General features: G+C 45.9%; 1 protein-coding gene across 1 annotated transcript in view; it reads left to right on the top strand.

The window, feature by feature from the left end:
• Positions 1-21889, top strand: part of SCAI (suppressor of cancer cell invasion) — a 275975-nt gene that overhangs the window by 60238 nt on the left and 193848 nt on the right. Inside the window, 1 exon segment of the mRNA XM_030206106.1 lies at positions 14836-14966. Within this exon segment, the coding sequence (XP_030061966.1) occupies positions 14860-14966 (107 nt within the window). The 5' untranslated portion in view covers positions 14836-14859.

Below are 21889 nucleotides of genomic sequence, written 5' to 3'. Positions count from 1 at the left end.
TGCCAGTCCCGGCCCCTTCTCTCTACTGCGGCCCACCTCGCTGATTTAATTTCCTGTTTCCTCAGAGGTGGGCCGCAGTAGAGAGAAGGGGCTGGGACCGGCAGCAGGGCAGTCTATGGGAATCGCCGCAGCTGCCTCCACCTTTTGAAAAACAAGGAAAGGTAAATTCGGGAAGGAAAGGGGGTAGCGGAGGAGGAGGTGGGGTGGCAACTCATTCCTCGCATCAGGTGGCAAATTGTCCTGTCCACCCCCGATTGTGAATGTAGTGTTTCATGTAATTTGGGGATTACTTATCTCTACTAGATTGAGTATGCTGCATATTTTGCTTGTGGAACACATGCTAAGAATTACCAGTTAGTGTTATTTATTTATTTGTGACATTTATATCCCACATTTTCCCAAACAAGTTTGAGTTCAATGTGGCTTACAATAAACAGTATAGGATACATAACAAAGAATAATGCATAAGAAAGTAATTTGTTGTAAGAATCCAATTTTACAATACAATATCTTAAACATACTGGGATAGACTTCAGTGCATTAGAAGGGGGCATCTTCTTTCCGTTTTCAGGACATAATTTGTCTGTCGCCTTGATTTCATTGCGTTTTACTGGCACCTTGCCTTTTGAGATTGTCGTAAGTATAAGTCGTTGTGCAAACTAAAATGCGGTTGGCAATTTTCATTAATTGCAGGTAGATGAGGAGGACATTAGAACCAGATGAAGGTTTCAAGTAGTTATGGAAATGAAGGTTCAGTGGTTCTCTGTTGCAGTTAAAAATAAAGAACGTGGAAACACGAACTTGGGACATTAACGTTTCAGCCATTTTGGTAGAGTGCTGTATGAACCGTACAAGTCACATGGTTGCCTTTTTTTTTTTCCTTTCTTTCCCCAGCTTTGGATGATATTAACATGGTGGCTCCCTCTTCCTCTCTTCTGTTAAGGCCAGTCCTTGGGAGTTAAGATATAAAAAGCAGAAGGTGTTGACATACTAAAAGATGTACAATGTATTTTTGAAAACAAATGGTAAAATTAGAAGAAGTAAAACGTGTTAGGCAAGACAGAATTGGAAGCTGTGGCAGTGCTTGACAGAAAAGGTTCAAATGTATTTCAAACAGCCTCATCAGAGACTGGCAGATAAATGTTAGTCACATGTACCTGGCTCTAAGAATATTTCAGTAATGCTCTAAAATAGCAATTTTCAACCCAGTCTTCCATACTGAGTATGTATGAGGGACATTTTACATGCACTCTCTCCATTGCCTGCAAATTTATCTCATACATAGTGGTGATGGATATCCTGGACACCAGACCTCCAGGGTGTATCTCAAAGTGGGTTGAGAACCTCCATTCTAAAATAAAAAAAATAATAATAATAAATAAACCTAAAAAATACAGGCTGACTCCTCAACAAACAATGAAATGTTTTTTGAAAACTATTTTTACAAATAAAAAGCTGAAATCAATTTGTTAACCCCCCCAGCAGGAGACGCTTGCAGACTTATTTTCAAAAGAGAAGGGCGCCCATCTTTTGACACATCGCAAGATGGGCATCCTTCTCCCAGGGTCACCCAAATCGGCATAATCGAAAGCCGATTTTGGACGTCCTCAACTGCTTTGCGTCGTGGGAATGGCCAAAGTTCACGGGGGCGTGTCGGAAGCGTAGCGAAGGCGGGACTGGGGCATCCTTAACACATGTGCGTCCTCGGCCGATAATGGAAAAAAGAAGGGCGTCCCTGATGAGCACTTTACCGACTTTAATTGGTCCATTTTTTCTTGCGACCAAGCTTCAAAAAGGTGCCCGAACTGACCAGATGACCATTGGGGATGACCTCCCCTTACTCCCCCAGTGGTCACTAACCCCCTCCCACCCTAAAAAAAAACTTTTAAAATATTTTTTGCCAGCCTCTATGCCAGCCTCAAATGTCATACCCAGCTCCCTGGCAACAGTATGTAGGTCCCTGGAGCAGTTTTAGTGGGTGCAGTGCACTTCAGGCAGGCGGACCCAGGCCCACCCCCACTTCCTGTTACACTTGTAGTGGTAAATGTGAGCCTTTCAAAACCCACCAGAAACCCACTGTACCCACATCTAGGTGCCCCTTACCTCCCTAAGGGCTATGGTAGTGGTGTACAGTTGTGGGGAGTGGGTTTTGGGGGGGATTGGGGGGCTCAGCACCCAAGGTAAGGGAGCTATGCACCTGGGAGCAATTTCTGAAGTCCACTGCAGTGCCCCCTAGGGTGCCCAGTTGGTGTCCTGGCATGTGAGGGGGACCAGTGCACTATGAATGCTGGCTCCTCCCATGACCAAATGGCTTGCATTTGGTCGTTTCTGAGATGGGCATCCTCGGTTTCTATTATCTCTGAAAACTGGGGACGACCATCCCTAAGGTAGACCTAAATGTTGAGATTTGGGTGTCCCCGCCCATATTATCGAAAAGAAAAATGGCCACCCATCTTGTTTCGAAAATACGGGTTTCCCCTCCCCTTCGCGAGGACATCCTGCGAGGATGCCCTCAGGAAAACTTGGGCACCCCTTTCGATTGTGCCCCTCTTGGTGTCATTTATGTGGTCATGGCTGTAATGGTGATTGATAACTTGCTCCTGTAGAAACAATGTTTTTGAACTGGAATATTGACCAGAAACTTATAGCACCTCTTTGGACTATGCAAAGAATAACTTAAAGATGTTATGTTTGTGTGATATATAACAGTAGGAATAATTTTATGTACCTCTGCCACAAAGTGATTGGGCAACCTGAACAAGAGTACTGATATCTAGCATATATCTCTGGTCGTGTGGTTGGTTGTTTTTCATCTTTTAATTTTTTTTTTAATTTTTTTTTTCTTCTTGAAATTAACTTTTAGAAAAGGTCTAATGTTTTAAAAAGGCATTGAATCTTTGACAGGACTGTAGCACCCGGGTGCAACCTGATCCAGATTTTGGAGGGAGACCTTTCGGCTAGTGCTAGCTTTTTGACATCCTTTTTCCTGGTGCCCTGTAGGACTTGGGGCAGTGCTTATTCAACGTGGAAAAGGCAGAATTATGAAAAAAATAAACACATGCACACATAACAAATGCACTTGTAAATGTAAACTGCACTGAACCCTGGAAAGGATTATTAGCGGTATACAAGAATTGATTTGAATAATTATTTTCAGTTGGATCCAGGCTAGTATTTTTGAATAACATCCATGCCTGAAAATTTTTTGAGCTTTGCAGCTGCTCCTCTGGGTACATACATTCACCAGTCTGTGTTTGTATCCATGTTCCCTGTGTGCATGTGTGTTTGTGTCTGGTTTGTATATTTAACTGTTTTGTTTGTGTGTGTTGGGTGGGGTGGGGGGGGGGGGTGGCACTAAAATATTTGAATCTGAAATAATTGGGAAAAAGGAATGGTGAGTGAAGTGACCAAATAAATCAAAGGTGTCTAAATGAGAGATTATTTTTTTTAACATAGTCTCCTTTTTGAAAGTTAAATGCTAACGTACTGGATTTCCTGTGTGTACTTACTTCACAGAGATTATATCAATTCTGATCATGTTATAATCGCTGTTATCCATAGAAAATGGAAGCAGGAATTCTGAAAAAGAAATGATTAACTTTGAGTACATTTGCACAGAGGCTCTGAGTGCTGAAACATCATCCTCAACTAGTGAAACAGTCATTTGGTGTTGCCTCTTTGTTCCTTTGAATACAAAATATGACTGCTTTGGTCTTTGAAATTTTATTTTGTACCATTTTTTAAAGCACTGATTTATTTTGAAGTGCAATATTTGCTCAGTTGCTGGTCTGAGAGGGTGGGAGCCAAGCCTTAATTCCCTTGTGTAAAGTCCTGATTATCTTCCAGGCACTTGTTAAATGAGGCGCCTCAGTCAATGATGCATGACTGAATCTGATGATAAGATTGCAGATTACAAACCTTCTGTTGGCATTCCATGCAAATTTATGTTTGTTATTGAAAAGGTCACTGCAAGATAAGTTGGAGCCCCCTTCACTGTGGCAAAAGAAGAAAAGTCAGGAAAGTTGAAGATGGATTTGCAGACTTGAAAATGTCACAAACTTTTTGAAGTACAGTTACAAATGTTTCTTTTGGGCTCTGTCACCTAATGTGAGCCTTTAGAATACTGAAACAAGAGGGGAAAGCATGCAGAAAATGGCTCATGGAATCCTTAGGTGGAGCTTGCTGTTTTCTTCTAATGTGCTGTCTTCAAGCAAATGCTGGTGTATATATGAATAAAGGATTTGTACTTTTATGCTGAACTCATCACAGTGGCTATTCCCACCCTTTTTCCTTTTTCATTCTGACACAAGTGGAGCTGTTTGGTTTTCTGGTTTCTGTTGAACTTCATGGAATTCTTTCTAGCTCCTGTGTGTGTGCGTACATACATTCACCAGTCTGTGTTTGTATCCATGTTCCCTGTGTACATGTGTGTTTGTGTCTGGTTTGTATATTTAACCGTTTTGTTTGTGTGTGTTGGGTGGGGGGGGGGGGGTGGCACTAAAATATTTGAATCTGAAATGATTGGGAAAAAGGAATGGTGAGTGAAGTGACCAAATAAATCAAAAGTGTCTAAATGGGAGATTAAATTTAATGTGGTCAAGTGAAAAGTAATACAGTGGACTCCATTTAAGTGCACGTCGGATAAGCGCATGCTCTGTTTAACTGCATGCCGTACTTCTGTCCTGTTTTTGGCGCCATCAATTTCTATGGGGACAAACTTTGGTTTAGCGTACCACTGATAAGTGCAAGATTCGCTTATATGCATGGTTTAAGACCGCTCCTCTGCAGGAAATACTCCGCATAAGCGCACGCATGGAATATGGAAGTCAATTGGCACATGACAAAGGGGCGGTACATTTGAAATCTCGATTAACTGCCACAGGCAGAATAAGCGAAAGAAAGTTGTTAGAATGTACACTGGAGTCGGAGTCGTCATCACGCAATTGTAAGACTTTAACACTGGCTGAACGAATAGAAGTTCTTAAAAAATTAGAAAACAAACAAAGTCAAGCATCTATTGCTAAAGAATATGGTGTCAATCCCAGTCAAATTTCACGTATCTTGAAGCAGAAAGATCAGTTTCTGGAAGACTAGCAAAACAATACAAATCCATACAGAAAACGAAAATGGGCGGGAAAAGCTGAGGATGTAGAAGATGCTCTTCTTCGGTGATTTTCTCAAGTCAGTAGCAGACAGTTTGCTGTCAGTGGTCCACTGCTTACGGAGAAAGCTAATCAGCTAGCTGAAAGTCTTGGACTAACTGAATTCAAAGCCACTGTTGGATGGTTGGAAAGATGGAAGGAGAGGAACAACATAAAATTCAAGAAACAGCATGGTGAGAAACAAGACGCTGATGACTTTGGTGCTGAAAATTGGGTTACATAGTAACATAGTAGATGACGGCAGAAAAAGACCTGCACAGTCCATCTAGTCTGCCCACGATAAACTCATATGTGTATACCTTATCTTGATTTGTACCTGTCTTTTTCAGGGCACAGACCGTATAAGTCTGTCCAGCAGTATTTCCCGCCTCCCAACCACCAGTCCCCGCCTCCCATCACCGGCTCTGGCACAGACCCCGTATAAGTCTGCCCTCCCCTATCCTAGCCTCTCAACCACCAACCCTTCTTCCCCCCGCCACCCAATTTCAGCTAAGCTTCTGTGGATCCATTCCTTCTGCACAGGATTCCTTTATGCCTATCCCACGCATGTTTGAATTCCGTTACCGTTTTCATGTCCACCACCTCCCGCGGGAGGGCATTCCAAGCGTTCACCACCCTCTCCGTGAAGAAATACTTCCTGACATCTTTCCTGAGTCTGCCCCCCTTCAATCTCATTTCATGTCCTCTCGTTCTACCGCCTTCCCATCTCCGGAAAAGATTCGTTTGCGGATTAATACCTTTCAAATATTTGAACGTCTGTATCATATCACCCCTGTTCCTCCTTTCCTCCAGAGTATACATGTTCAGGTCAGCAAGTCTCTCTTCATACGTCTTGGAACGCAACTCCCATACCATCCTCGTAGCTTTTCTTTGTACCACTTCCATTTTTTTAACATCCTTCACAAGGTACGGCCTCCAAAACTGAACACAATACTCCAGGTGGGGCCTCACCAACGTCTTATACAGGGGCATTAAAACCTCCTTTCTTCTGCTGGTCACACCTCTCTCTATACAGCCTAGCAACCTTCTCGCTACGGCCACCGCCTTGTCGCACTGTTTCATCGCCTTCAGGTCCTCAGATACTATCACCCAAAGATCCCTCTCCCCGTCCGTGTCTATCAGGCTCTCCCCACCTAACACATACGCCTCCCTTGGATTTCTACTCCCTAAGTGCATCACTTTTGTTTCTGTTCTTCCTACCATCTTGAACAAGTTTGCACCTCATGACATTTTCAATGCTGACAAAAATGGTCTCTACTGGCGAGCGATTCCTGATGGAACACTTGCATTCAAACATGCCGAAACTACAGGAAGTAAAACGTCGAAGGACCGACTGACGATCCTCCTTTGCTGCAATATGGATGGGAGTGAGAAGTTGGAACCCTTTGTCATTAGAAAGAGCAAATAGCCCCGTTGCTTCAAGAATGTTAAGCGACTTCCTGTGTCATACGAGGCTAACACAAATTCATGGATTACTGGGGACATTTGGAAGCAGTGGCTAAAGAAGTTAGACACTAGAATGCGGGCACAAAATCGTCAGATTTTGTTGCTTTGTGATAATTGTGCTGCACGCAGTGATGATGTCAGGCTGTCTAATGTCAAGGTGGTCTTCCTGCCACCAAACACTACCTCTCTGATCCAACCTATGGATCAGGGCATAATAGCCAATTTCAAACAACATTATCGGGATCTTGTGCTTCATCGTCTGATGAGCGTTATGGATGACCAGAAAGGTTAAACGTGCTGTTGAACTGGCTCATAATCTATCACTGTTGGATTCCCTACATATGCAGAAAGAAGCCTGGAATCATGTTACACAGGCAACCATTGTGAACTGCTACAAGCGGGCAAGCTTTGTTAAGGATGTGGAGAGGGACGAAACAGATGCAGCTGTTGCAAACGTGTCAGATGAACAGGCTATTGATATCCCAGCCGGTGTTACTGAAGAGGAGTTTCATCACTACGTAGCTGTTGATTACGATCTACAAACAGCTGATGACAGCACTGATGTTGAGATATGCGCCTACACGCAGTCAACGGCTGATGATGAAACAAATGATGAAATGAGCAGCGAGGCACATGCTGATGAAATTCAACAACCTCGTGTCACTTTTGCAAGAGCGCTGGAGAGTCTCAACACTGTGAGGGCCTATCTGGAGGCCACTGGATGTCAGTGCTATGACAGTTTTTACCATCTGGCAGACGTAGTCTATGGAACTCAGACACAATAGTGTACAGAGGACTATGACTGATTACTTCAAGTAAACATAACGTCAGTTAACAGAGACTGTATAACATCAGTTAACGGAGACTGTATACTGTACGTATAATAAACAGTACTGTACATATGTTTATCAGATGTCAAGTTCTTTGGGTCACAACGGTTAAGTGCACACTCTGGTTAACTGCATGTATTTCTTTGGTCCCAGACCCTTGCACTTAAGCGGATTGCACTGTATTACATAGGGAAATGCAATCTGAACCATAGATATATGATGTTGGGTTCCATATTGGGTGTCAAAACCCAAAAAAAGGATATTGGAATCATTGTGGACAATATGTTTAAAAAAATCCTCAGTTTAATATGCAGTAGAGGCGTAGCTAATAGCCCATTTTGGGGGGAGGGAAGGGCATGCATTTCCTCTGTGCCCTTCCCCCCCCCCCCCACACACACACTAAAGTAACCTCGGCTGGTGGGGGTTGGGGTCCCCCGCCAGCAAAGGTAAGCAACGGCAGCGGGGGAGGGTTGACGGCAGTAGGGGGCCAAGGCGAAATCTGCGGGGGCCCAGTCCCCTGTGGCCCCACGCAAGTACAACGTGCTGCGACGTCAGACTCCGAACTGGATTCAACAGCTTTCAACAGCAGCACGGCCACGGAGGACGAAGAAGAACTTTAAAGACCTCGGGTCGGCTGGTGGGGATTGGGGTCCCCCGCCAGCAAAGGTAAGCAACGTCAACGGGGGAGGGTTGACGGCAGTAGGGGGGTCCACGGCGAAATCTGCGGGGGCCCAGGCCCCTGTGGCCCCACGCAGATACGCCCATGGGTGGAGGAGAAGGGTGCAGATAAGAGAGATTTACCCAGTGAACGGAGTTCCTGGTGAGGAATGTAGGGAGAGATGAGAGTGGAGCTGCAGAGTGAATGCAGCTATCAGTCATGCTCATGCTGCATCATTCTGAATTAGTTGGAACTGATACAAACTCTTTTTGGCATGGCCAGCGTACAGGGCATTACAGTAGTCTAGTCGTGATGTTAACATGGCATGGTCAGACTCGTCTTTTCAATATATGGAGAGAGATTTCATAGCTGCCGTAGATGACAGAGACAATTTTTGAAGGTTGTTTGAATTTGTGGGATCAAGTGTGTGATGAGACTAGCTGTATCTTAAGATTCCTGACCTGTGATTTTAGGAGGAGTTCATACTTCCCAAAAGGTATTTCGAGGTCGGGTATTTGTCCACTTCTGTTTGGTATCCAAAGAATCTGTTTTATTTGGGTTCAGGCAAAGTTTGTTTTTGTTTGCCCATTCCTGAGTTGCAGTTAGGCATGCAGTCAGATTACTGAGAGCTGTGGGTAGGTCTGGTTCAATACGTTTGGGTAGCTGCACATCTTCAGCATAGATGTAGCATTTTGTGTCTATTGACCAAAGCAGCTTAGAGCAGTCTCCAACCTTTTTCATGTAAAGGGCCGCAAAGTGGACACGAGAAAGCCCTGGGGGACACCAAAAGATTTTAGGCTTACAAGTGTAATTTTAAATAGTAATTTTGATTCTACAAGGATATATATATTTTTAATCACTTTATTTTGGTTTGTTAACAGTTACATGCCACATGAGCCCAAAGGAAAGAAATTATTTTTATCCTTAATAGTCCTCTAGAAATAAAAGAAAAAGAATGTATGGGGGGGGTCTTACAAATGTAATATCTTGCATTTTGGATGGAAAAATCCAATATAATAGTCAAGGACAAGAAAGCAATCTTTGCTCACCTGTTTTCAAAGTGAATTATGTGGGTAAAACGTCTGAAAGTTGGCCACCACGACATGAAAACTTGTAGTCAGGTTGATAGGAGGCGCTCCTAGGGGCACATTTATGTTTGCTGACGATGGTATTTTCAAATCTTTCAAATTGGGGCTGAGCTGGAGCAGAGCTACACCGTCAGGAGATTTTGCCACTACCGCAGGTAGAGAAAAGGCCCCGTGAAGCACTCCAGGGTCGCTTGTTCCTGCATGGTCAACCTGATGTGCATGCACAGACACACAGGAAGAGGCAAGTCGACCAGCATTTGCGTGCATGTGCATCAGTGTTACCACGCAGGCACAAGCGATCCAGCAGAGCTTCACGGGGCCTTTTCTCTACCCGCAGATGCGGCAGAAGTCACTGGATATGAGGGATATGATATAGAGGTTTAAATGCTTGAAACTTATTAATGAGCAAGCAAATCTTTTTCAAAGATCAGGAAGCTGTAGAACTAGAGGACATAAAATTAAGCTGCAAAGAGATAAGAGCAAGAAATACTTTTTCAGGGAAAATATGGTGGATGCCTGGAGTGCCCCCTTGGAGGTGGCGGGGATTTAAAAAAAAAAAAAAAAAAAGAAATGACAGAATTTTAAAAAAGGTAGATAAACATAAGGGATCTCTATACAGCAATAGGATGGAATCAAAGCAAAACTTTAATGATTTTCACACTTTAAAAAAGGCATAGATGGGGTAACCTGCATGGGTAACTCTAGGGGCGGGGAAACCCGTATTATCGAAACAAGATGGGCGTCCATCTTTCATTTTGATAATACAGTTGGGGATGCCCAAATCTCAACATTTAGGTCGATCTTAGAGATGTTTGTCCCCGATTTTCGGCGATAATGGAAACCGAGGATACCCATCTCAGAAACGACCAAATCCAAGCCATTTGGTCATGGGAGGAGCCAGCATTCATAGTGCACTGGTCCCCCTGACAGGCCAGGACACCAACCGGGCATCCTAGGGGGCACTGCAGTGGACTTCACAATTTGCTCCCAGGTGCATAGCTCCCTTACCTTGGGTGCTGAGCCCCACAAACTCCCCCCCAAAACCCACTCCCCACAACTGTAGACCACTACCATAGCCCTAAGGGGTGAAGGGGGGCACCTACATGTGGGTACAGTGGGTTTGTGGTGGGTTTTGAAGGGCTCACATTTACCACCACAAGTGTAACAGGTAGGGAGGGGATGGGCCTGGGTCTGCCTGCCTGAAGTGCACTGCAGTACCCACTAAAACTGCTCCAGGGACCTGCATACTGCTGTCATGGAGCTGGGTGTGATATTTGAGGCTGGCAAAAATGTTTAAAGTTTTTTTTTTAGGGTGGGAGGGGGTTGATGACCAATGGGGGAGTAAGGGGAGGTCATCCCCGATTTCCTCCAGTGGTCATCTGGTCAGTTCGGGCACCTTTTTGAGGCTTGGTCATAACAAAAAATGGACCAAGTAAAGTCGCCTGACTGTGTTCAACAGTTCATTTACATCATCATCTTTGGCTTACTCTTCTGTCAGTTTGGTAAAATAGCTACTAGAGCCAGCCGAAAATCCAAGTTTCTTTCTAGGACTACAGAGGCGGATGCAATTTCCACTCTGCTGCGTCTCTATTTTCATGTGATCCAAACTTATAACAGAAGATTGCGCAGAATAATTAGGCAGTTTATTGGTGATTATGAGGAATGAAAAATTAAATTCTGTCTTTCTTTTTGTAATGGCAGATCTTAATCTAAAACATGGTTGCTGTAACATACCAGTATGTGCAATGTGAAGGCTGGTGGAAGCAATGAGAGCACTCAACTGGCAAGTCAGAGAAATGGGTACCCTTAGGCTAACTCACTGCTGTTAAATCTGACCTTTACTAAATAAACAATTACTGTGTCTTGATGACTATTGAGTGCACACAGCAGACTGTAAAATAGCACACTAGGAGACTATAGATTTTTATATGTAAAAATGTTTTCTTCAGTGCTTAGCTGTTGGCAGTGATGTATTCATAAATCAGCCTGCAGATGTGTGAAGCTTGAAAAATAAGACTTCATAAGCTTTCAGTGTATATGTGACCGCCATTAAGCAAAGCTGTTTGGACCACCTGACAGTACCAGGCTAGATTGCTTGCAGAGTTATTACTGGCTTTTGGAACAATGAATTGCGCAAATGCATTGAGCATCGCAGTGGATCACTTCTAGGTTGGAAATTTCTCAGTTCCCAACAAACCAGCACACCAACTTCCTCTGCCTTTTCTGCTTTGCCCAGGTCTGCCTGCTAAGGATCACCAGTCATACTGCACATAGGTGCCCCATATAAGAGGCTGGGGAGGCTAAGCCTCTCCAGCACCAACTGCAACCTTTCCTACCCACTGGAAAACTTCCATCCCGTACTGCATTGCCCATCTCTCTCACTCCTTTATCCTGCCACCTCCTTACAGCATCTTTTGTTTCCCTTTCTCCTGTTTCTACCCTTTTGGGGGTCTTATAGGGTTACCATATGGCTCCAGAAAAAGGAGGACGGATTGAGCCAGTCGGGTTTTACTTCCATTGCTTTGCAATGGAAGTAAAACCCGGCTGGCTCAATTACTTCCATTGAAAGCAATGGAAGTAAAACCCGGCTGGCTCAATCCGTCCTCCTTTTTCTGGAGCCATATGGTAACCTACTCCATGCTAATTAACGTGGAGTGAAGACACATGGGACTACAGCTCTGTGTGTGCTGCTACTGCTTCCTCTGCCAATCCTGGAAGTTTAAACTAAACTGGGATTGAGAGGCCTTGAGCTCTGCAGTCAGCTGCCATAAAATGACAGTGGAGTGGTCCTGATTGTGTTGCTGAGGAAACAGATACTGCAAAATACACAGAATAATGCATTGTCCTTTCTCACTGACAGTTCCCACAGTCCAAGTGGCTAGTGCCCTTTTCATGTCAGTATTGTGGATATGAGTAAGAACTTGACTTGTCCAATTTAGATTCCTGTTTAAACCAAATCTGCAATAGAAATTGGCAGCTCGGTTTCGGCAGAAGCTGAAAATATAACTGCCCAAAAGTCCCACTCTCTTTCCCCCCCCCAACCAAAAAAGCCCCCACTCTGAGCCCTCCCTCTCCATTGGCGGCCCCTTCCTGGCCCTACCTTGTTGGTGGGTAGTGGGCGCAGGAGCATCTCCACTCATTCCTGCCCATAGCCAGTTCCAGTCAAAATAGCATCAGGGACTTCCAGTGGCCGTCTCGAAAGATTTGCTCCTGCCCGTGTTGGTTCCAATCTCAAAATGGCTTACAGGATTCCCCTGGCAATCTCAGCAGCCATTTCTATTGAGCAGCAGCATTGGGCAGGAATAAGTGGATTCGTTCTTGCCCCCAAAGAGACCATTAGATCACCAGGGCTGCTGAAGGTAGGCCTGAGGAGAGCCCACAGGTGGTGGATTGGGAGGGGGGGAGTTTCGATTTCAGCCGAAAATGCATTGGCATTTCTGGTTGAACCCCAAACTTAAACTTCAGTTGGCCTCTAGTCTACTTCCTATTTACACATACTGTTGACAGCTGTGACCTGTTTTCTGTGAGGGGGTAGCCTGTGGGGGATGCAAAGCAGAATGGGATCTGCCCCCTATCCAAATCGCCTAAGCTAGGGTTGCCAACTGGCCGGTTTTCAGCTGGCCTGGCCAGTATTTCAACAGCCAGGTCAGCTGCCAGTAGACCCTCAAAACCGGCAATAGAAAAGTCTTTTTTTTGTTTGTTTTTGTCCATGGCCATCTCCCTCCATTCCCCAGGTCCATGTCTCACCCGCAGCCTCCCCCTCACTTCCCCAGGTCCATTCACACCCTGGTGCTGAAATGATGCCTTATATTCAGCAGCTGCTGTAATTCAAACAAGCAGCTTCTGACCAGCTCCAGGGCTTTGCTTTCCCTCTGCTGCTGTCTTGCCTCCTATTTTGTAACTTCCTGTTGCTGTGCAGGCAGGACACAGACAAGGGAAAGGAAGGCTCTAGAGTTGTTAAATGCCACCTGCTTGAATTGCTGCAGCTGCTGAATGTAAGGCATTGTATTGGGGGAGGGAAGAAGCAGAGACACTGGATGAACCCGGGGGAGGGAGTGAGAGAGGGAAGGAAGGAGAGGCAGCAGAAGTTGGATGGACCTGGAAGAGAGAAGGGTTAACAAATTGGGGGAGGGGGTGGGGAGAGAGAGAGAGAAATGCTGGATTGGTCTAGGGAGAGGAAGAGATGCTGGATCTTCCCAGAGGGAGGGAGAAAGAAAGATGTTGGATCTGTTGGGGGAGGCGAGAGGAGAGGCAGAGATGCTGAACCTGTTGAAGTAGGAGCGGCACTATCAAGGGTGCAGTTGCAGTACCTTTCTCACCAGTGGCAACGGGCAGGATTCACTTCTCTTGCAGGACCCTGGATTCACTGCAGTGTGTGTGTGCCCTTATCCCATCTCTCTCCATGGCACCCCAGTGAGTTCACCATGGCGCACCAGGGTGCTGCGGCACACAGTTTGGGAAACACTGCTATAAGCCATTATTGAGATGTACTTGGGAAAATCTGTAGTGTTTTTTTTTTTTGCTAGGATAAGCAGCATAAAATCTGTTTGACTCTTTTTGGTATATTTCCAGGTACTTGTGACCTGGATTGCCTACTGTTTGAAACAGGATACTGGGCTTAATGGACCTTTGGCCTGTCCCAGTATGGCAAAAGGCATTTTAGATCAAGTGCATTTTATTTCTTGGCCCCAGCACATTAGAATTTCCTACCATAGCAGCTTCGTCTTGAAACACCTTACACTCCTTTCTGAGCTCTTGAAAACTCACCTTTTTCAACAGGCTTTTTCTGTATGATTTGGTTGATTTTTGTGATGACAGACCAGGAATAATGGATGGAAATGTATGAGTGGTGATTTCATTGATTGTCCTTTATGTATTTTAATTTATATGTAATTTATATGTATTCTCTTTTGTCTTGAGTGAGTGATCAGTAGTTCTTTCCTGTCATAAATTGGCATTCCTTTCTGTTTTTATTTAATTGTATTTTGTTTTTAGGTAAACCGCTTTAATTTGTTCACACCTAAGCGGTATGACAAATTTAATAAACGATAAACAATAAGCTTATGTAAGTAGGAGGAGAGGAGATGTGGTGAGATAGAATTAGAGAGGGAAATTTTGTGTGTGTGTGTGTGAGAGAGAGAGGAGTAGATGAAGAATCTATTGGATAGGTTTAATTTTTGTTTTAATTTTTGAAAGGGCATGAGAGTGCAGGAGTAGACTAACTGAGAACCCGGGGAACTGGGTTTGATTCCTACTTTAGCTCCTTGTGACTCTGGGCAAGTCACTTAATCCTCCAGGAACAAAACTTGGAGCCCGTTTACAAAGGCATGCTAGCGTCCATTAGCGTGCACTAAAAATTAGCCCGCGCTGTGTAGGTGCCCATAGGAATATTGTGAGCGCCTACATAGCAGTAGCTCCAGATTGGTGCGTGGTAGTGAGATTTTTGAGTATAAACTTAGGTGCTCAGCCCTAGTAAATTTTCAAAGATGCGGACTAAGGAACATAACATATTGAGCTTGTAATTTCAGGCAAGGAGCTTTTTGTACATTCATTATGCTTATATCGCATTCTCTCTTTCATGTTGCACTGCTCAGCTTTCTTAAAATTGACTTCTTCACAAACCAGTAAGAGAAAAGTCTCTTCTATTGCAGACTGAGCTGGTGGTGAGAGAAGCGATGTCATCCGGAGGAATCGAGGACGATATCCCTCAGAGTGAGAGGAAGACGGTGACGGATTTCTGCTACCTGCTGGATAAATCTAAGCAGCTCTTTAATGGCTTGAGGTCAGTGGATTTCCGTCTGTGGGACTAGGGACCACACACATTGGTTTGAGCATAGGGAAGTGGATGTCTATAATAAACAGGGGCCTCTTTATAGATTGTTGATGCAAAATCCCCTATATCCTTATTTTCTGCACAAGAGGCGTCTAAAGGCTTGACAAATGCTTGTGCCATAGGATTGTTCATAGAACCTGCAAAGGTTAAATGTGCCTTTATTTTCTGCAGTTACAATTACTGAAATGATGCAAAGATCCAGTCGATTGCAGCTGGGAAACACAATGAGCATTCCTTTTATTATTTACCAATCCAGTTCACACCGAGTTATTCTGCATGACAAACTGAAAGCCCAAATCCAGCATAGACTGAAATGAATACATTCTTTAATCCTGGGTAAGTTTTGAAAAATGGTGCTTCGGCATCGTTCGTTCAAAACCTGGGTCTGTTCTCAGCAAGTGCATTGTGTCAAAATATAGTGCTATGCCGACTTAGGCAGAAGATAATTTTGACAAATTCAGGGTTAAGGAATTTTATTTAGTTTTTTTTTTTTCTTTGAAGGATTTTGAGATTGCTCCTAAGGACTTGGGAACCTGTCTGCTTACTCTTTGTGCTGATGTGTTCCTTAGCCATAATCAGGGAAGAAAAAACTGCCTGAACTGTTCCCGTTATACATGAGAGATATGCATGCATCGCTTAAATCTATCTTAGCCTGGTTGGGGAGGGGCTGAACCCTGTTTCGGGCTGACAACCGCTGCTGCAGGAAAGCATTTCATTCTAGCTGACTTAAGATGCATACTGTATATGTCTGTAAAATACATTGTGTATGTAAAAAAAAAAAAAAAGAATTATATATACACACATGCTTAGATTCCCTGTTTTTTAAATTATTATTATTTGGGCTATGTAGCATTAAGAACTTGTTTTACTGCAGCTACTCTACATGTGAGAATGGCATATACCATGATCAAAGCATTAGTGGGGCAGATGATCAAAAGCCCCGTGCTGTTACAAACAGTGCTCTAAAAATAGGGCTGGAACAGCGCGGGGCTTTACCACACCTATGATCAGAGATAATTGCATGCAAATTTAAGCACGCAATTCTCTCTGATCATGGGGTAGAAGTGCGGGAGGATTGTGCCTGAGCGCAATCCTCACGCACTTGTTTGACAGGTCTGGGCTGTCAAAAGCCCAGACCTGTCAAACACAGAGGCCGGAGGTCCATGGGACCACCAGACCCCAACTACCCTTGCCCCGAGCAAGGCGAATTGGGGGCTGGAGATCCAGCGGACCTCCGGTCCCCCTGACACCCCCCCATCCGATACAGATCACGGAGGGCTGGAGATCCAGTGGGTCTCCAGCCCCCCCTAACCTCCCCCCAGCATTTCTAAGAAGTCCCTAGTGGCCCAGTGGACGACCGACAATCCCCCACAGTGACAGGGGGCTGGAGGTCCAGCAGACCTTCGGTCCCCATGATCCCCCCCTCGACACAGGTTCAGGGGGGCTGGAGATCTGGTGGGTCTCCAGCCCCCCCAACACTCCCCCCCAGCATTAACAAGAAGTCCCTGGTGGTCCAGTGGGCTGCGATCAATACCCCCACTCCCCTACCTTGAGTTGGAAGAGGGAGGTGGCCTCCCTCTTCTTTCTTCAGCTCCACATTAGTGTAAAGCCCCACCCAGCGCATCCCAGGATACACTGGGCATGGCTGGGCACCGCCATTTTGCAGGTGGCACTGAAGAAAGAGGAGGAAGGCCACCTCCCTCCTCCAACCAATGGTAGGGGGTGGGGGGATTGACCACAGCCCAATGGGCCACCAGGGACTTCTTGACAATGCTGGGGGGGGGGTTAGGGAGGGCTGGAGACCCACCGGATCTCCAGCCCCCCCTGAACCTGTGTCGGGAGGGGCTCAGGGAGACCAGAGGTCCGTCAGACCTCCATCCCCCTGTTGCTGGGGGGGGGGGTTGTTGGTCGCCCACTGGGCCACCAAGGACTTCTTAGAAATGCTGGGGGGGTTTAGGGAGGGCTGGAGACCCACAGGATCTCCAGCCCCCCCTGAACCTGTGTTGGAGGGAGTTGGGGGGACCAGAAGTCCCCCGGACCTCCAGCCCCTTATCGCTGGGGGGGGGGGGGAGTCATCAGTCGGGTCCTGCGGGAGGGTTGCTTCAGTGGGGGGAATGGGGGCCTGCTAACATGCAAATGCATGCTGGACAGGGCTCACCATTCCTCCCCAATGGTCTGCAAACCCTCACACTAGCTCCGAGCTGGTGTAGGGTTTGCAGTGGCCAGCGTGCCAATCTTTGGCGCGCTGATTGCTGATCATTGGGGATGAATAGGTTTAGCATGCATTTGCATGCTACTTGTTCTAAGAGCCCTGTTTTGCATGCATTTGCATACTAGTTGCATTCAGAGCCCATGAGCACGTTGTTTCACGTGCTTGGAGGCTCTGAACATGGGGCAGTAGCAAACACAGGCACTAGTATGGTGCTAACAGCCTCTAGCGCCTGCATTTGCTTCTGATCATCTTCCCATAGATTAGGACAGGGGTTCTCAACCCAACCTTCAAGGTACACCTAGCTAGTCAGGTTTTCAGGATCTCCACAATGTATAGGCATGAGAGAGATTTGCATATAGGCAGTACATGCATATTCATTGCGGAGCTCTTTGAAAACCTGATTGGCTGTGGGGCCATGAGCAAAGAGAGGAGAAAGACTATGCCATCACAAGGCAAGCTACAAGAGAAGAATTATGAGGAAAAGAATATGTCAAGATCATAAAGATGCAATTGAAACTGTAAGAGTAATCTTTAATGCATATTAAACATAAAAAAATCAACACAATAATAAATATACTAAATTAAGATCCAGTCCCAGAAACTATTTACTTATTGGTATTTATTAACTGTCTTCATGAAGACATTCACTCAAGGCGGTGTACAGTAGGTATGACTTTGAAACAACAGGAAAGAGGAGTGGTGACGACCAAAGGGAGGAATGATAGATCACTCAGGAGTCTACCAGATATAAAGATGTGTCTCAAATCCAAATACCAAATGTTGTTCACAGGGGCCCAACATGGGCCATGTTTTGGCGAGAGCTTGTGTCAGGGGTCATCAGACTGTGACATGTCAAGTTTCTGGTTCTGAGTAATAATTCTTCAACATTACTGAACTTTTTTTGCCTCAGTATTTGTGCTGTAAGAATCACATCTTTCAATAGCACTGTCAGACTTAGGCAGGTACAACTTAATGTAAAACTTAAAATTATGTTAACAGCAGAGCATTTTTTAGACCAAATATAAGTATAAATACGATCAATGAGATAAAATTGGAGACAGGAAGATTGAATCCTAATAATAGCAATAAATATACCCATTAAAACAGCACAGTAGAATTATCATGTAACAGAAATATGATAAATGTCAGCAGGGTACAAATGATATATCGTAACAGGAAGCATGGAGGAACATTAATATAACACAGATATGAGATTTTTGATGTCAGCACAATACAAATTAAACCCCTTAATTAGCAATGTATTAGATAATTCATATAACACAGATATGGTAAGCAAGATGTCAGCACGATAAAAACGACAAATTAAACTGGAAGTTCCAACTTGGCCATGTTTTGGCTCATATGTCTACTTTAGGGGACTTTGTAAAATAAAAATGTCTTTGAAGGTGTGAGACCATGGGTGGTGATCAACATTAGCTATCTTGTAAGCATATCTCTCAAGGTCCATTTCTAAGGGTAAATATAAATATTACTACTACTACTACTTGACATTTCTAAAGCGCTGCTAGGGTTACGCAGCGCTGTACAATTTAACATAGAAGGACAGTCCTTGCTCAAGGAGCTTACAATCTAAAGGACAAATGTATAGTCAGTCAAATAGGGGCAGTCTAGATTTCCTGAAAAGTATAAAGGTTAGGTGCCGAAAGCAACATTGAAGAGGTGGACTTTGAGCAAAGATTTGAAGATGGGTAGGGAGGGGGCTTGGCGTAAGGGCTCAGGAAGTTTATTCCAAGCATAGGGTGAGGCAAGGCAGAATGAGCGGAGCCTGGAGTTGGCGGTGGTGGAGAAGGATACTGAGAGGAGGGATTTGTCCTGTGAGCGGAGGTTACGGGCGGGAATGTAAGGGGAAATGAGGGTAGAGAGGTAATGAGGGGCTGCAGACTGAGTGCATTTGTAGGTAAGAAGGAGAAGCTTGAACTGTAAGGGTAAATATAAATCTTGTTTGATGGAGATCAAATTTAAGCATTTATTCCTTCAGTCTTGGAGGTGGGTTGAGAAGAGATGTCGTACAATCCAAAATATCCTAGGGCATTGATGCTCAATGTAGGTCCTTGAGGGCCGCAATCTAGCTGGGTTTCAGGATTTCTTCAATGAATATTCATGAGATCTATTTGCATGCAGTGCCACACTGAGCACCTGCATCATAGAGGATACCCAAAACTTTTGGACTTGTCTAAAGTCCTTAAACCACATTAGAAATTACAGTGTCCTATGCCAAACTGTGGGATCAGTTGAGGTTTCTCTGAATTCTCTGTCAAGGGTGCATTGGACACTAGATATTTCCCATTGAAACCCAGGACAGAGTTGTATTTCTGGATTGTAACTAGCACTCCTTAACAAGACTGCAGTATGTGATATGGCACTTAACTCAGTGTGTTGCAAATTTGCAAATTATCTCATGATGTACTAAAGCTAAGTGTCCTGTTTCTGTAGTGAGTGAGCCCTTAGGTTCCCTGAGGCCCCGCAAGACCTCAGAGGACAGCCGTGCACCCCGAATCTTCACCTGCGGCGACCGCCGTTCACCAGGGGTTGAGCCCCCAGCTGCAGGCGGCCAGCAGGACTGCTGGAACCGCGGGGTGACGACTGGCCTGGTAGGGAGTCAGCAACACAGTCTCTGAAGGGCAGCTAGCAAGGGCGGCTAGCACTGAGGAGGAACACAGTCTCTGAAGATAGCTAGCGAGGACGGCTAGCACTGAAGAGGGCCACAGTCTCTGAAGACAACTAGCAAGGACGGCTAGCACTGAAGAGGGCCACAGTCTCTGAAGACAGCTAGCAAGGGCGGCTAGCACCGAAGAGGGCCACAGTCTCTGAAGACAGCTAGCAAGGGCGGCTAGCACTGAAGAGGGCCACAGTCTCTGAAGACAGCTAGCAAGGACGGCTAGCACTGAAGAGGGCCACAGTCTCTGAAGGCAGCTAGCAAGGGCGGCTAGCAAGGAAGGTGACACAGTCTCTGAAAGCAGCTGGCAAGGACGGCCAGCAAGGATGATGACACAGTCTCTGAAAGCAGCTGGCAAGGACGGCCAGCAAGGATGATGACACAGTCTCTGAAAGCAGCTGGCAAGGACGGCCAGCAAGGATGATGACACAGTCTCTGAAAGCAGCTGGCAAGGATGGCCAGCAAGGATGACGACACAGTCTCTGAAAGCAGCTGGCAAGGACGGCCAGCAAGGCAAAGGAACACAGTCTCTGAAAGCAGCTGGCAAGGACGGCAACAAGGCAAAGGAACACAGTCTCTGAAGAGCCAAGCCTCCGAGATCCCCTGTGTCGGCTTCTGACAAAAGAAACGGAAGCACTGGAATTCTCCAGTCTCTCCGTTTAAATCTTGCGCCAATCTGCCCCCCCCCACGGAAGAGGAGCCAACCACCTGGTCCTGGCAGACAAAGGAGCGCTCGATTGGCCGGCCTGCCCTGCAGGCGGAGTCTCAGCGCCGGCGCACCAATCCGGTGCGAGGAGGCGGACCTTCCGTGCCGATCCGCTCCTAGCTAGGGCGACGTTGACGCCGGGGCCGCCATCTTGGCCGGCGTGCTCCCGGCTCCGAGGCCGGCGTTCGCTCCAGCGGGTCGCCGGCCTCGGTCCGACCTGCAGCAGCGTCGGCTGCATCGGAGGTCCGTCTCCGCCCCCCTGGACGCCGCGATGCCCGAGGACCATCGCTTCCCCCAGCGAGAGCACAGGTAGGGGCTGGAAACACAACACTAAGTCTGCTGATATGTCTTCTGCCCACCTGAAAGGGCAAAGGGAGATGGCTCCAAGTTATCATGCTGTCTATCTGCCTGTTAAGTTATTCTGTGGAACCTACTACTACTTACTACTTCTTAACATTTCTAAAGCGCTACTAGGGTTACGCAGCGCTGTACACTTTAAGAAAGAAGGACAGTCCCTGCTCAAAGGAGCTTACAATCTAAAGGACGAAATGTCAAGTTGGGGCAGTCTAGATTTCCTGAATAAAGGTATAATGGTTAGGTGCCGAATGCGACATTGAAGAGGTGTGCCTTGAGCAAGGATTTGAAGATGGGCAGGGAGGGGGCTTGGCGTATGGGCTCAGGAAGTTTATTCCAAGCATAGGGTGAGGCGAGGCGCAAAGGGCGGAGCCTCGGGTTGGCGGTGGTGGAGAAGGGTACTGAGAGTAGGGATTTGACCTGTGAGCGGAGGTTTCGGGTAGGAATGTAAGGGGTGATGAGGGTAGAGAGGTAATGAGGGGCTGCAGTTCGAGTGCATTTGTAGGTAAGTAGGAGAAGCTTGAACTGTATGCGGTACCTGATCGGAAGCCAGTGAAGTGACTTGAGGAGAGGGGTGATATGGGCATATCGGTCCTGACGGAAGATAAGACATGCAGCAGAGTTCTGAACGGACTGAAGGAGGGATAGATGGCTAAGTGGGAGGCCAGTGAGGAGTAGGTTGCAGTAGTCAAGGCGAGAGGTAATGAGAGAGTGGACGAGTGTTCGGGTGGTGTGCTCAGAAAGGAAAGGGCGAATTTTGCTGATGTTATACAGAAAGAAGCGACAGGTCTCGGCTATCTGCTGGATATGTGCAGAGAAGGAGAGGGAGGAGTCGAAGATAACTCTGAGGTTGCGGGCAGATGAGACGGGGTCGAACCCCTTTGTCATTACATCAAGGGTATAACTCTTTCTCCAGGGTACTA

Source organism: Microcaecilia unicolor, chromosome 6, assembly GCF_901765095.1.
Source record: "Microcaecilia unicolor chromosome 6, aMicUni1.1, whole genome shotgun sequence".
Lineage (NCBI taxonomy): Eukaryota > Metazoa > Chordata > Amphibia > Gymnophiona > Siphonopidae > Microcaecilia > Microcaecilia unicolor.
This window is presented reverse-complemented; position numbering and strand designations above follow the sequence as displayed.